The sequence below is a fragment of the Silene latifolia genome, chromosome X (assembly GCF_048544455.1).
Source record: "Silene latifolia isolate original U9 population chromosome X, ASM4854445v1, whole genome shotgun sequence".
In the NCBI taxonomy this organism is placed as follows: domain Eukaryota; kingdom Viridiplantae; phylum Streptophyta; class Magnoliopsida; order Caryophyllales; family Caryophyllaceae; genus Silene; species Silene latifolia.
The window spans coordinates 20,964,099-20,981,183 of record NC_133537.1 but is presented as its reverse complement, the minus strand read 5'-3'; the positions used below and the strand labels follow the sequence as shown (position 1 = coordinate 20,981,183).

At 34.3% G+C, this 17,085-nt stretch overlaps 1 protein-coding gene across 1 annotated transcript in view; it reads left to right on the top strand.

The window, feature by feature from the left end:
• Window positions 1-16,520, top strand: part of LOC141617012 (uncharacterized) — a 39,168-nt gene extending 22,648 nt beyond the window's left edge. Inside the window, exon 2 of the mRNA XM_074434180.1 lies at window positions 16,121-16,520. Coding sequence (XP_074290281.1) covers window positions 16,121-16,520 — 400 coding nt within the window. The remainder of the gene's footprint in view (window positions 1-16,120) is intronic.
• Window positions 16,521-17,085: the final 565 nt, after the last annotated feature.

Genomic DNA, 17,085 nt, shown 5'->3' with positions numbered 1-17,085 from the left:
TTTTGTCCATATCTGGTGGATAGGTACCGTTGAGCTTGAAATTTAGGATTTCTTGAAACCAAGGCTCCTCTGTGACTTCCTCTTCGTCGGTGATTTGGTGGACATAAGCTGGCTCTGATCGTCGTTCGATACACAAAGGCATTTCCACCATGTCATCTGGCATATTAATCAAAGACGCGAGTTTTGCAAGAGCATCCGCAAATTGATTTTCTTCCCGAGGTAGGTGTAGGTAGGTCACGTGATCAAATAATTGGGCAACTTGGTCTATTCTGGCTTGATAAGGTGCTAAGCTTTCGCTTCGGATTTTCCAAGATGCTGTAACTTGATTGATGATCAGGGACGAATCCCCATGTACTTGGAGATTTTTAATGCCTAAACTTACTGCCGCCTGTAGTCCAATGAGACAAGCTTCGTATTCTGCAGCATTACTTGTCACCTCGAAGTCGAGTTTGACAGAGATCGGTGTATGCTCGCCTTTAGGAGAAATGAGCAACACTCCTATTCCAAATCCTCTTAAGTTTGATGCTCCATCGAAGTAAAGGTCCCAGGAGTCTACATCAGTTTGGAGTATATCCTCGTCTGGAAATGACCAAGTATCTATTGTTTGTGCATCATTGATGGGATTTTCTGCAAAGAATTCGGCAACGGCGCGCCCTTTTATAACTTTCAGGGGCACGTACTTGAGATCGAACTCTGAGAGCATCAAAGTCCATCTTGCTAATCGTCCGTTGAGGATGGGTTTCTCGAATAGGTACTTGACTGGATCCATTTTGGAGTATATTTTGACGGAGTAGCTAAGCATGTAATGTCGTAGCTTCTTCGTTGCCCACACAAGAGCGAGGCATGTCTTTTCAAGTTGTGAATATTTGCACTCGTACTCCAAGAACTTCTTACTAAGGTAGTAAATAGCCCTTTCTTCCTTTCTTATGGTTTGAGCTAGCATGGCGCCCATGGCCGTTTCAGTCACTGTGAGATACAGACCAAGAGGTTGATCTCGTTGAGGTGGCATGAGCACGGGTGGTTTAGCTAATATCTCATTGATTCGGTCAAATGCCTTCTGACAGTCATCATCCCACATGGTGTGATCTGTTTTCTTTAGCTTCTTGAAGATAGGTTCACAAATCATGGTGAGTTTCGATATGAATCGACTTATGTATTGTACTTTACCCAAGAATCCTCTGACTTCTTTTTCTGTTTGAGGTTGTGGCATTTCGATCAGAGCTTTGATTTTGGAAGGGTCTATTTCTATACCTCGTTGGCTTACGACGTATCCCAGGAGTTTGCCAGATGTTACTCCGAATGTGCACTTCTGAGGATTGAGCCTCATGTTGTACTTTCGTAGCCTTAAGAAGAATTTGCGAAGGTTCGCAATATGCCCTTCTCTATCCTTGGACTTGACAATCATGTCGTCTACATATACCTCAACTTCTTTATGCATCATGTCATGTAGGAGTGTGGTCGCGGTGCGTTGATATGTAGCTCCGGCGTTGATTAACCCAAACGGCATGACCGTATAGCAATAGGTTCCCCATTGAGTGACAAAGGCGGTCTTATACATGTCTTCTATGGCCATCTTGATTTGGTTATAGCCCGCGTACCCATCCATGAAGGATAGTAACGCGTGGTCTGCGGTATTGTCCACCAATATGTTTATATGTGGTAGAGGAAAGTCATATTTAGGACTTGCTTTGTTTAAGTCTCTAAAATCAACGCAAACACGGATTCTCCCATCCTTTTTGGGTATAGGTACTATGTTGGCTACCCAGTCAGAGTACTCGGAAACTTTGATGAATTCAGCTTTGAATTGCTTATCGACTTCTTCCTTGATCTTGAGAGCCCATTATGTCCTCATTCGACGAAGCTTCTGTTTTACGGGTTTGAAACCTGGCTTAATTGGGATTCTATGTTTGGCGATATCCCTGTCGATCCCTAGCATGTCTTTGTAGGACCAAGCGAAAACGTCTTTGAACTCGTTTAGGAGGTCTATGAAACTGGCCCTTTCGGTGGGGCTCAAGGTAGTCCCTATCCTAAGTTCTTGGGGTTCTAGTTCGGTTCCTACATTGATGGGTTTGGTGTTCTCTATTACGGGTCCCCCTTCCCCCTCTTGTAGTATTTCTTTGGATATGTAGGGAGGTATCTCAATTGAGTCTGGGTTTGGGTCATCCTCAGTATCATCGTAAACAGAATTGCACTCAAGATAACACAAAGAGTAAGCAAAGCCTGATTTATTCATATTAAAGTTTGAGAAAAGTTGAAACAAATAAGCCATCTGATCTGTGGTCAGTGGCGGTAAAGGGATAGTTGTTGGGACATTTCCCGAACTACTGTTGCTATTTGAGACTAAGCTAGGAGAAACAAAGGGAATGGGGATGACGACAGGAGGAGAATCCTTAGTGACTTCTCTAGACTCTGACTCTGACTCCGACTCCGACTCGAATTCATCGTCTTCTGGTTCTCCTTTGAACATCTCTCCTTCTCCAGTGGTGAGCTTGAAGAGTCTTCCTTGATTGTTGGTCCACTTTATTGACTTTCTCCATCCTTTCTGCTAGTTCGCGTTTGTTTCTGTGATTAACGCGGTAGGGTTGAAGTGGTCGTCTTGAAGTATCATAGTAATGATCTCATCCTGCGTGGCTTTAACAAATCGATCATCTCCAAACAATAGACTAACAGCTTGTTCGTCTAAGCAAGGTTCAATGAGATACTCGTCCTCATCATCATCGGCCCATACTCCATTGATTGTAGCTAGTTCCCTCATTCTCATGATCTCGTCTTCTAGTCGTGTGATTTGGTCGACTAGTTTATCAACCACGGCGACTATTTCTTGCATAGTGGCATTTTGAGAAAAGATTAATGGCGTATGTTCTTTGGGTGTCGCATTGGGGTCATGTAATGTTGTCACCACATTTTCTAATTCCCAAACTTGCCTATCCACGCTTCTTGCCTATGTAATGAAGTCGGTGATGGTAGGGGAAATGGTAGAGTAGAATCCTTCATTCTCGATTGCGTGGATTTCATTTTCAACTGGAGAAATGAGGTGTGAACAATATAAGATAGATTCTTCACTTGTGATCACTAGAATTACAAGAGGATTCTGAGTGTTGTTGGGCTTACCTCCCGGCGGTATTGGTAGTCATCCTTCCTCTATCATGTCTTGAAGCACATTTTTCAATTTGTAGCATTTTTCTGTGTCGTACCCTTTACCCTTATGATATTCACAGTATGAGTTCTCGTCCCAGAACTTGGACTTCTTTTCAGGTTCGGGAGTAGGTCCTATGGGTTGGAGTTTGCCTTGTTTCATTAGTCTTTTTATTGCATTGGAGTATGTGTCCCCAAGATTTGTAAATTTCCTTGGTGGGGCACTTTTCTTGGATGGCTCGAGGAGGTTAACTTCATCGGTCTTGCTAGTGGAGCCGTAAGAACGACTTGTTGAGCCTTGATATCCTCGACCTACTGTTTTGGACAAGAGCCCTTTACGGATGTCATCTTCGATCCTTGTTCTTAGTACGGTTAAGTCCTTGAAAGTTTTAATGTTTTGGTACCTCAAATTATTGGCATAGATGGGCTTTAAGTTGTCCACAAATTTCTCCACAAGGGTAGCCTCATCCGGGCGTTCAACTAGTTGGGTACTAGTCTTCCTCCACCTACTTAGGAAGTCGGTGAAACCTTCTTTGTCATTTTGGGTAAGAACCTCTAGAGTGCGCATGTTAACTTGGATCTCAACATTATCCGCATATTGCTTAGCAAACTCGATCGCGGCATCTTCCCAAGTAGCGATCTTCTTGTGTTCCAGAGAGTAGAACCATTGCTTTGGGATGGTGTCAAGAGATGAAGGAAAGATCCTTAAGAACATCTCGGGTTTGATGCCTTTGATAGACATGTAATCCTTGAAGGCACGGATATGGTTCAAAGGGTTCTCATGCCCCTTGAATTTAGGGATATCCGTCATGTTGAAGTTGGTTGGCAACTTGGAATTTACGGCCTCATACTTGCGATTATTCTCCCTATAAATGTCATCCCCTTTAAGGTACATCAATTGCTCTTCTAAGTATTGGAGTCGTTTTTCAGCTGCAGTCACACCCATGGGAGGGCTGTCGTCTCTAAAGTCGTTCACGAAGTCATCAACGACTTCACTTTCTCGAGGAGGAATCCTGGTTTCTACGGTATAGATCTGGCCCTCGATGGTGTCAAGGCGATCATGCACTTGGTCTTGAGTAACTTGGATTTGAGCCAGCGCGGCTAGGATTCGATCATTACTATCTTGGAGTTGATTGAAGTTCGCGTCGCTTGTTTCAGGCATCTTGGAAACTGGATAAGAGATCGACGACGAATCAAAACACGATCGACCATTCTAGCACACTTACTAGGAAAGAAAATTTTGACTCGTGAAGTGGGTGTGTGCCACTTGTGTCAGTGAGCTTTTGAAGAAAAGACCAAGTTTGAAAATGTGTGTCCAAGTCAAGTGTAGTGTAGTTGTAGGAGTGGACTCAAAGTGAGGTTTTGAAATGGGCTTGGGCCCGAAATTTGACTCGACAAATGGACAGAGTTTCGACTTGGTTTTGCGCTAATGATGGGCCTTTTTTCGAAATTTAAAAGAGGTTTTGATTTTACAAAATCGTCATGGTTTTGTTTAGAAATGGTGATCACGTAAGGTACAAACATTTATACAATCATTATAACGGGATGCTGAGTGCATTTAAAAGGGTTTTGGTTTAAAGGGTGGGTTGCCATACCGAACAATCAAACCCGAAGTCTGTGGAGAGGCTCGTACCAAACAAGAGTAAGGCCGATTCCTAGTCAATTTCCTCAAGTAGTGAAAGTCCTTGATACAAACAAGAGTAAGTACCATGGTATAGATGACGTCAATCGCTATCCACCCTTAGGCCCAAATAAGAATTAGGACCGTTTAGACGGGACGATTGGTCGAATGGGTTGGGTTGGGCCTAGGAAGGCCGAATGAAACGATCTAGGAAGACCGAGTTATGAATACCGACAATTGTCTTGTACAAACTATTCCCTAACCTTGTTCAAGTTTCACCCTTTTGGCTACACGTAAGTGTATTATCCCTAGCAGAGTCGCCAAACTGTGGACAGGGGGCCACGGGGATGCTTGGGAGAACAAGCGTTTGCATTTGTGGAGTCGCCACCAATTTTTATGGGAAATTGGAACCGTTCGAATATCTCGTGTCATGTCAAGACACAAAGTAGTGACATGAACACCAAGAACTCATTACCCTTAGCATTCTATGTCTAAAATGACTCTCGTGGATGCCAATGAACACGGATGTTCACAGAGATCTGGAGTAAGGGGTGAGGGTACATATTAGAAAGCTCTTTTGATCGAACACCTAATCCCGCCCGCCTCGATAGCGGCCTCTACTAATGATTAGGGAAGTTATTCATACTCGATATATCGTCGATTATATGCATGCAATGCAACATCCAACATTTTAATCCTAGCATGTGAGATTAACTAAGTCGGTGAACAATTAATTTAATCATGCAAATGGGTCGAAGTTGGGATTAAGGTTCAATTACATGTGAAAACATACAAGTGGTACAAAATACAATGATAAATACAATAAAGAATACAATAATTACATCGGGTTTAGGGATTTATGTCGAAAATACTCCTAAAACGGACAATTTGAGAAAAAGAATAAAGGAATAAATCAACGAATAAATCAGTAGGTGATAATACGGTTAATAGTTAATTATACGTAAACTAATTAAACAGGTCAAGGCAGAACGGGAGTTCAGAGACAAAAATCAACCTGAACAGCGCAGCAGATCGCGCCCTTTGGAAGAGCGCAGATTCTTTGCGTCTGTTCCAAGGGTGAGTTCTGGCTGTGAAGCCGGAACTGCAAATCGTTAATGTTAATTGATAATTTTAAGGATTGATTACGATATTCGACTCGGATGGAAGTGATTTAATGGATTAATACATGTGAATGAGTCATAAAAGCAATAAAACCCGGATGAGACGGATACGAACGAATTATTTACATGGATGAAAGATTGATTAGTGACATAGGTGAACTAAATAGGTTAAACATGATGAATTAATGACAAATTAATAACGAATATGATAAATAACAGATGGAAATATACCAAAGGTCGAATTCCGGAAACTCAATATGAAAGAATCGAATCTCTACAACCCGGATTGATTTTAATGACGAAAACCCGCAAATATTGGATTATAAGGGATTTAAGTCGAATTTAATGATTAAATAAACGTATTAATGATGTCTAAGCAATATACATGTGAAATTATTGTGATTGTATGTCAAAGAATTGAAGGATAAACGAAAACAAACAAAAGAAAGCGAATTTACAGAGGACGAAGGAAGAAGAAAGAAGCGAGAATCTGCGCGGCCTCAAGAAGAGGCGCGGCGATTCTTGCGCTCCTTCAAGAGGCGCAGCGATTCTTTGCGTCCTTTCTCGACGGTTATCTTCTGGTAATCCGTAAAAGGGTTTTAAAGCACGGTTTTAGAAATCGGTTTTAACGAGTATTTTCGACATAAACCTTACATTAATGATACAAAAGGTAAATAACAATAAATAAAAGAGAGATTTACACCCACAGACTTACATGTTTGACGAAACGAGATGAACTAAGTTTACGATTAGTGATGCTCGACTCGAATGTAACGAAAGTGCCCTCGTATGAGGAAAACGATTAAGATTAATTAAGTTGATTAATTGTGGAGTTGGTCAAATTGGTCGGTCATGCAAACGAGGCTGGTACTCAGAAGGATCCGATCTTACGTGGTCGAATGTTCAAGCACGTAGACGCCAAAAAGTAAGAACGTGGTCTAGAATGCAAAGGGAGAAGAGAAGGGCGGACACTCGCGTGAGAAATATGAGGAGCGAAGGCTCCTATTTATACTAATCACGTGAAGGAATAGGGTTTTCGGAGAGACTTTGGAAGTGAATCTCGAAAAGATGTGAAAAAGATACGAAAAATACGCAGAAAAGGACCTAGGAAGAGGCGCAACAGTCATTGCGTCTCTTGGAAGAGGCGCAGCACCTGCTGCGTCTGTTCTCAAGTGGTTTCCTCCTGCGGAAGAAAGATTTCCGTGTTTGGTTTATGGAATGACGGGATAATCTTATTTTCCTTAATATTTTGTATGAATATTACGGGAAATTGTTTACCAAAGAATAAAAGATTGTGAAAGATTTATAAAATATGGAATAGAAATATCCGGAACATTCCAGAACATTCTGACTCGGGATTTAGCGGTTATCAGAAAATGAAGACGATTTTAGGCCCGGACTCCAAATGTACTCTAATTACTGTCAAAACGACCATATAGGCGCGTAGATGACAACTAAGAGGTAGACATCAGTGTTTGAGCAATCACTTGACGATAAACTTATGAACTGTCACAAATTGTTCCGCGTACCAAACATGCGGCCCAATCATCACCGGGTGGTTTGCGGGAGGTGCAGAAATGAGGTATCTACATGTTGTTTCTACCACTCTTACTAATCTCGTTGATAATATTGTTACTTTTACTATTCAAATGAGTGATTACTATCATATAACTATATCCAATGTTGCTACAATTCTTTTCTTTACTGACGAAATTACTTTTACTACTTAGGCATACAATTTTAAGAGGATTATATATTTATATAAATATATTACATATATGCATTAAATCAAATCGAAAGAATTATGCAATATTATATATTATGGAATCTAACTTGAATTATTTATAACCTATACTTATTATATTTTTGTATGTTAAATAATTAACATCTCTATACATCTAATAAACTATAAAATTCAATAAAATTACATAGATTTTTAAATTTAATATATATTTTTAGGATGATAATAATAATTAATACCATAAATGTGCATGTTTATACTAATTAATTATTTTATTTTAAGGAAATTGACCATCTTCTAGTCTTCTACAAATATTTAGAAAAATTGACCATGTTTAGGAAAATTACCAAACTTCTATATAATTTAATTTTAACCTAAACTATATAATATTTGCATTGAGATCCCTTAATCGGGTCCATCACACATGCTATTATATAGTATAATTAATTTGTATAACTTTCTTTAATTACATTGAAGTTCCTTGGTTTCTGGATTTAATATATAGTATTGACTAGTTTGAATGTCCGTGCGTTGCAAATGGGTAATTAACTTATTTATAATGCAAAAAAAACATAAGGGTTTAATGTTTACATTCTATGTCTAATGATTTGTTTACATATTATTAAAATATCTCTTTCAAAAAAAAAAAAAAGATTAATATATACGTGGGTTAACTCTTATTTATAATCATATAATCACCCCCACCTTATACTAATCTTTCGATGTGGGACAAATTCTACTATTTATAAGTAATATATTCACTAAACTTGGATTATTTTTCTGATGTGGGACAATTCTACCATTTATACGTAGTATGTATATCATCAAACTTGCATTGTTTTTCAATGTGGGACAAATAACATACTCAGAATTACACCATCTTCTTTGCATTTAGTTCGACATTCACTAGATCCCGAATACCGAATACGGTTAATTGTTACTCATTATATCTAATAGTTGTATTTAAATTTAATAATATGATCAAGTATTCTCCATTAATATTTGTCGTTGTTTTTCTTCCTTTTTTTTTATCATAATTGAGATACAGAAGTTTTTTGTGCTACCCCTTAATTTTGTCAGATTTTCCACTTTGCCCCTACTTTTAAGAATCTGCCTATAGTATCCTTGAGGTTCCATTTTTTTGCCCATAGTACCCTCATATAAAGGCTGTTAAATGGACGTTAAGTTTGATGGCGTGATAATAAAATAACAGTTAAAAAATAATACCTCCTTTATTGTTTTATTAGTACGAATATCTCTCTCTTTTAAATGAAAATTTAGTTAACTATATCATTATAATATTGGAAATTTCTCATGGTAACCTTGAACTTTGATAGATTAAACATGGTACCCCTAATTTTAAGTTTCTACAAATGGTACCCCATGTGTTCACCTTTTTCTTTCATAGAATACCATTTGACAACTTCTGTCATAATGTCACTACTCCTATGACTTTTGACGCCTTTTTCTTTTGTTATCGTCTATTACACATACACTTCATCATCTAATTCTTAAATCCATATTTTATTTAATAAACTAATATTTAATACCTAAATAACAAAACACAAATAGCATGACATGTTCAATTACTCATCTAGTTACTCATAGGAGTAACAGCGTTATGAAAAAAAGTAAACACAAGGGTATTATATGTACAAACTTAAAATTAGGGGTATTATGTGTAATCTAACAAAATTCGAGGGTAACATGAAAATTTTCCGCTATAATATTAACCATTTTATCGATCTTTCTCCCACCTAAAAAAATGTTGCAACTTTAAAAATTAAACATTTAATTCAAGATTATGTTTAAAGTTTCTTATATAATAAGTATACTTTAAGAGATTTAATATATTTGGGGTGATACCTAAGTTCCAAGGATAAATCCTATTTATAATCATGAGATCACCGCACCTATGATAATCTTATGGTGTGGGACAATTCAACTATTTATACGTAATATATATTTATCACACCTACATTATTTTTCAATGTGAGATGAATAACATATTTAAAAGTACACCATATTTTTTGAACCTAATTCGACATCCAACCCGATTTAATAATAAGCAAATACATCTATTAATATTCATACGTTTTTTTTTATCATAATTAAAATATGTGCAAATGATATGAACCTATACCCTAATGATAGAATTTTTTTAACACAATTTTAATTATATTATTTAAACGTAGTATATTTATCACACCTACATTATTTTTTTTAACACAATTCTAATTATATTATTTAAACGTAGTATATTTACCACACCTACATTATTTTTCTATGTGAGACATATAAAATCTATAGGTAGAAAATATAATGATATAAAATTTTAAGAACTCTCCAAGACAATACTTAAGAGACTCAAAAGATTTTGGGTTGATGCATAAGTTCCAAGTATGCCTCCTATTTATAATTATAGAATCACCCACCTTATACTAATCTTTCAATGTGGGACTATTCTACTATTTATATGTAGTATGTTCACCACACCTACTTATTTTCCAATGTGGGAGAAAACATACTAAAAAGTACACAATTTTACATACTAAGAAGTACATCATCTTTAATATGTGCAAATAATATGAAATTTATACTCTAATGATAACATTTTTACCACAAAGCTAATTATATTATTTTCATAATTTTTTTAACGATATTTAATTTGACAAATGAAATGTAAAACTTTGATATAAAATTGGAAATATCACTTGAATATAATTTAGGAAATATACATATTATAATAATTAAAAGATTTTCTACTTTATTTTACATCAAAAATTATACTTTCCTAAATTTATTTTTGATGATGTGGACGCTCTCAGATCGCTCGAAAAAACTCTCTTTTATATATATATATATATATATATATATATATATATATATATATATATATATATATATATATATATATATATATATATATTCGACTTAAATTTTTGTTTATTCTATACAAATGTTGGCCTACTTTATAATTCATATTTCTCAATATTTGTAGAGAAATATATTACTCTTAAATACTTTAGACTACCATAGATTTTACGTATGCTATATTCCATGATATATGTCAGTTTGTAAGATTACTATATATTTTACTCATATTATTATTATTATTATTATTATTATTATTATTATTATCACATTTTAACCATAAATATATTTTAATCCTCTATTTACTAAATAAATATGCGAAATTCCAACTTTTCCCGCCTAAAACATATTTCCTAGAATAGTGCTTGATATTTTAGCATATACCATAAGTGTGGACATGATAAGTTATAAATGGATATAATATTTTGTATTTAAATATTTATAACATTTAATATTTCAGATTCTGCATAAACTTTTCTCTGATCTTTTTAGGATAAGGATTTTTTTTTTTTAAAGAACTTATTGATAAAAAGTTATTGACTTTTTATGATAAGAAGTTGTGGCTAAAAAATATGGTATTAGTAAATATTTGGAAAACTTTGCAGCTAAAAAATATGTTATTAGTAAATATTTTTAAATTAACATCATTAATTTCTCCGTAACTCTATAAATATCGCGCGTCCGCGCATTCATTGCGCGTGATCTAAACTAGTTATTATATTAAAGAAATTTCTCCATCACAAATATCTTCGATCTCTTATTTAAAAAATACATCGCCAAAATACTAATTAGTGTAATTTTATAAAATAGGAAATTCTCCCTAAAATACAACACCAAATACACAATATTTATTAAAATTAGTAAATGTAATGATAATTTGATTTTTCATATGTAAAATTATCTTTAAGTTTTCCCTTTTCTATCTTCATAATTAATATAACACATCAATATGGTAGACTTAAACAGTAAACTTAAAGTGTAAATATTAATAATGCTCATTTATCTATATATTACAATCTAAAATATATTACTTTTTCGATTTTATTTTGATAAAATTATACTTTATAATGAAAACTAACATATTTAAATATGTAAGCTATTAATTTAAAATATTAGATTATTAAAATAAAAATATTATTTTATATTTTTATTAAGTAACTAGTGTAGATCCCCGTGCTACAACACGGTATTTTTTAGTTTTGTTTTACAAAGAGGCATTCACATTAAATTAATTGCATAAATTAACTGTACATTTAATGTTATAATGTACTAATATAATCTTAGTAAGGGGTAGAAAAGGAAAGTTTATTACCATCAAAAGACACTTTAAGTTAAGTTATTTTTGTCTTAAACCATTTTTACTTTACTATAAAAATTAACTCTATAATACTATATCATTGCATGAAACTAATTTATGACATTAAATTACAATTAAGTGATGTAAAAATGTAAAATCTAATTAAAACGCGTATAAACCTTATAATAAAAACAGGTAAATACAGTATAGCACGCACTTAAAAAGATGATTTACGAATAATTAGACTAATATTTTTTTATTTTTAATTAAAAAAAATACATAAAAATGGTTACGTCCTTTAAAATATACACCATATTTAGATTGTAACTGATGAGGATATAAGAAACAGATTTACGTAAATTTAGGGTGTAAATGATGTCAATAATTATGTTAAAGATTGCTTAAGAAGCAGGTTTGCGTATTTTTTGAGTGAAACTGATGAAGAATAATATCTATGGAAGTGGAAATGATTGCATAATAAATTATGGATTTTAATGAAAAAGTCATAAATATGAATTTTAATTAAAAAGATTAGAGTTTAATTATAAAAATATATTAATTGAAAAGATAATAATGTAATGATTTTTTTTTTTACTTGTTACCTTATTTAGCTAGATGCCTTTTGGACGGAAAACTAAGAGAATTTTTATTCTCTTAGTAGCTGGGAGATTTTATTAGGCCTTATGTTATTGGGTTAGTTTTACCTAAATATAGGTCTTATAGAACAATTTGTGTATTTCTATTTCTATTTTATTTTGAGAACTCGATATTCTATGATGCATACTAACCATTTATAAATATTTTTTTATAAATTGACTAACTAATTTAGTTGGATTTCTTTTTAATGGGCTAGTCTTATCCATTCCATGGAATGGGCATATAGAACAATTTGTGATTTTAGTTACATGTTAATCAATCAATCCCGTTCAGAGTGGGCTGATAATGACATGATTGGGGCTTGACTCTTGAGAAGGCCAGCCTAATTTTCCAGCAGGGGAAGCCTTAGTTTATTCAGTGGGCTAATCCATTTAACATGTACTCCCTCCGTCTCGGTTATTTGTTGTCCTTTGGTTTTGGCACAAAGATTAAAGAAAGGGGATTAGACCAATTACTAAATGACAAGTGGAATAAATTGAGTGTGAATGATCAAATTACTCATCAAATTCATTCTTAAAATAGAAAGGACAACAAATGACTGAGACACCCAAAAATGGAAAAGAGCAACAAATAACCGGGACAGAGGGAGTATAAAATTACGCCTTATTCTTTGAAAGGCTGAAACTGAACTAAAACCGAACTACGCTAAAAAGAGCTGAAGTAACTAAACCGAACTGAAAAAAGCTGAATGGAAGTGAACTTAACAAAACTGAATTTTAGAGTCAGGTTCTAGTAAAGCTGAAGTCTGAAATGAACTAAGTTGAACTTAATAGAGTTAAACTGAACTTAATTAAATTGAAGTGATCTCAAATTAAGTTGGAAAGAACATATCTTAGAGGGATATTATTTCGCGAAAAAATATTTGATGCTTAATGTTTGGTTATAGACCACTAAGACTCCATTCTTGACTTTCAGGTAGGGATGTCAATTTCACCCGCACCCAATCAAAATCCGATCCATCCGATCCTAAAAAACGAACGAAAACCCGATCTAAATGGATGACGGATGGATGATGGATAAAACGGATGATGAATGACGGATGGGTTGGATGAAGAAATTTCACCCGTCATCCATCCACCACCCGATTTTACTAATTTTTATTTTGAAAAAAATATATGTTTTACATTTTTAAGATATAAAATATTCAATTTCTCTAATTTTTCTACTTTGAAAATATATATTTTGTGAAAATACACACTAAAAAGTCACATTAAAATAATCATATCACATATTTTTTGTAAAGAATAAAAAAACATTTTTTAGTCCTAAGCATACATATATACTATAACCCGTTTATCACCCGATCCACCCGTTTCATCCATGGATGACGGATGGGTGGATGACGGATGATAATTTTCATGGATGACGGACGGGTTGGATGAGATTTTAATGTGACGGATGGATGATGGATGAGGCGTCACCCGATCCGAACCCGATCCATTGACATTCCTACTTTCAGGTAAAGGAAAGTGACTCGCGATCAAGCATAGAGAAAATTGTTGTTTTTAAAAATACGTATTTATGTAAATCTTGTACTCTAATATAAGACGAGTTTGAAAGAAAAGTGTTCAAAAGTTAAGACATTGTAGGAATATTTAATAATAAAAATCAAATTTTATTTTGACAATTATCAAATAGAGTATGTTAAATTTTTTTTTTGGTAAGTAGAAGCGGACTACATCCAAACTAACTAGAACTGGAAAAACAAACTAAGCTAGAACGAAAATAAAGGAACAAAACGAGGCCAAGCCACTCCTCTCATATCCTACTGAATAAGGCGAAACAGCTGCGAGCCTGCGACAGTAAATTGGTATAATCCACTCGACATAACCTATGCGGTTGCTGAACTAAGATTAGCCATAAAATCGGCACATTTGTTCGCCCCTCGATAAATATGGTTAATCCGCACTTGCCAAACCGTATCTGCTATGAAGGCCCTGCAAATCTGAACCAAATGCGAGTGAGTCGATGCATAAGACACAACCATCTCCATAACATTAGCTGCTAGCGCTGAGTTCGTTTAAATTATGAGTCGCGAAATTTTACGCTTAATGGCTATCATTAAACCCCGTTTCAGCGTCATTAACGCCTTGTTCTTTTGGACTTAATTTCAGTTCTAATAAGTTGATTCGATTCGATTCGATTCGATTCGATTCACTCCATTAAGTTTAGTTCGATTCGATTCGGCTCCATTCAATTCATCCCGATTCGATTCATTTCAACATTAATATTATTATTCTTATTTTATATTCTTATTGATATCATTATTATTATTATTATTATTATTATTATTATTATTATTATTATTATTATTATATTAATGTATTTATTATTATTATTATTATTATTATTATATTTTAATTATTATTTTTATTCATTATTATTAATATTACTCATAACATATTTATTATTATTATTATTATTATTATTATTCTTATTGTTATTGTTATTATAGTATTTTATATTATTATATTAATAAGTTATTATATTATGTTTATTAGTTTATTAATATATTCATTATTATTAATATTATTAATCACATATTTATTAATATTATTATTATATTTAATATTATTATATTAATAAGTTACTATATTAAACCTATTATTTTTATTATTATATTATTTATTTATTAGTTATTATTATTAATATATTATATTATTATTAATAATTTTATCATTTATATTATTAATATATTATTATTATTACTGTATTTATTATTATATTACAATTTTATTTTTATATATCTTATTAGATTATTATTATTATTATATTAATATATTATTATTAGTATTATTATATTTATTATTATTATTATTTGTTATTATAATATTTTATTATTATTATTGGTATTATTATTAGTAGTAGTATAATCTTTTTATTATTATTTCAGTTCAGTTCAGTTCAGTTCAGTTCCATTAAGTTAAGTTCAGTTCAGTTCAGATAATTTCTGTCCAAAAGAACAAAGCCTAATTCTGCTCTTGTGACCGTTGCAACTCCTAGCTTTTCTGCGAAAGCTTCAATGATCTGTCCAACCGAGTTCTGAAAAATACCGCCCGCCTCTGCTAACCCCGGATTACCCTTCGATGCCCTATCAACATTTATAACCGTCCAATTAACCGGTGGTGCCACCCATGTGACGAATATCTCATTGCGTAATTGATCCCTTGGTTTAATGCATTCATCCACCACACAATCACCGCAAACATGCTCGCCCAAAATCGAAGTTCGTCCCCGTCCTCGACATTTAATTAAAGACTACCCATTCCTTTACTTCCATAATCTCAAGGAATTGTCGATATATAACAAACGGAAATAAATTCCATACCTATCTCGCTTCCACGCAATCCCGCAAAAGATGAAGTGTAGTCTTTTCACGATCTCCACAGACGCTGCAACATGGATCATCAGTGAAATTGTGTCGAGTACGATTAACATTCGTCATTATTCTGTCGTGCATAACGAGCCATAAGAACAGTCTCATTTTTTGTGGAGCTCAAGTCTTCCATAAGAGCTTCCATATCACGCCTTCCTCAATCTCTGGGCTGCCACGGATCAAATTCACCGCTGATTTTATTTAAAAGAAACCAGATGTAGTCTTCGTCCAGTACAGCTGGTCCGTATTAGTTTCCCCTGGATGACATCATAATACACTATTGTTTGCATAATTTCAGGCGAGAAATACTCGGCGAACACCTTCTATTTCCATCCCGATTGCACGTTCCACATATCAGCCACTTTGTACCAAAGCGACAAATTGCTGATAATGTGATCCTTGTTTATGAAGCTCTTCATTCGATAAGAAGCAAAAAAGCTAAGAAAGGTTTTATGGCGCTCAAACTTGATCTCGAAATAGCATATGACAAGTTAGATTGGCCATTTATTCGGCATACTTGGAGGGATATGAAACTCCCGGAGCGGATGGCTAATTCGATAATGGCATGTATCAATCTGTCATCTTTGAGTGTGTTGTGGAATGGTGAAAAAACTGAATCCTTTCGCCAATGTGACCCACTGTCACCTTACTTTATTCACTATCTGCATGGAAAAATTAAGCCAGCAGAAGATCAGTGAAGGTCATTGGAAGGGATTTCCGTCTTGCAAAGGGGGTCCAATTCTATCTCATCTGTTCTTTGCAGATGACATTATTTTATTTGGGGCTTGAGCCTTGTCTCGTGGGTTACCAATGAAAAAACAAACGGAGGACTGAGGCTTCGTTCCATGAGACAGGTTAATGTAGCATTTATGGCGAAACTTGGATGGCGAATGCTTACTGAACCAAATTCCCTATGGGCTCGGGTGCTTCGTCATAAGTATTGCAAAGGCCGGTGCGATTTGGAAATGTTCAAACCCAAACAAGTTAGTTCCAACGCTTGGAAAGGAATTGTTGAAGGGGTTGCTGCGGTCAAATCAGGTATGGGTTCATTAGTGGGTAACCGAGCCGGGACATCGTTTTGGCATCAGAAATGGGCATGCGCTGACCCTCTGATTGAGTTTACTTCGAGCTCAATTCCCCATATGGAGTATGTTATACTTCGTATATGATGCGGATATGAATATCTAAGTAAAAACTTACTTAATTTGAATATATCCGCTATATATCATGTACATGTAAGGCTGTAAGCTCATTAGTCAGTAA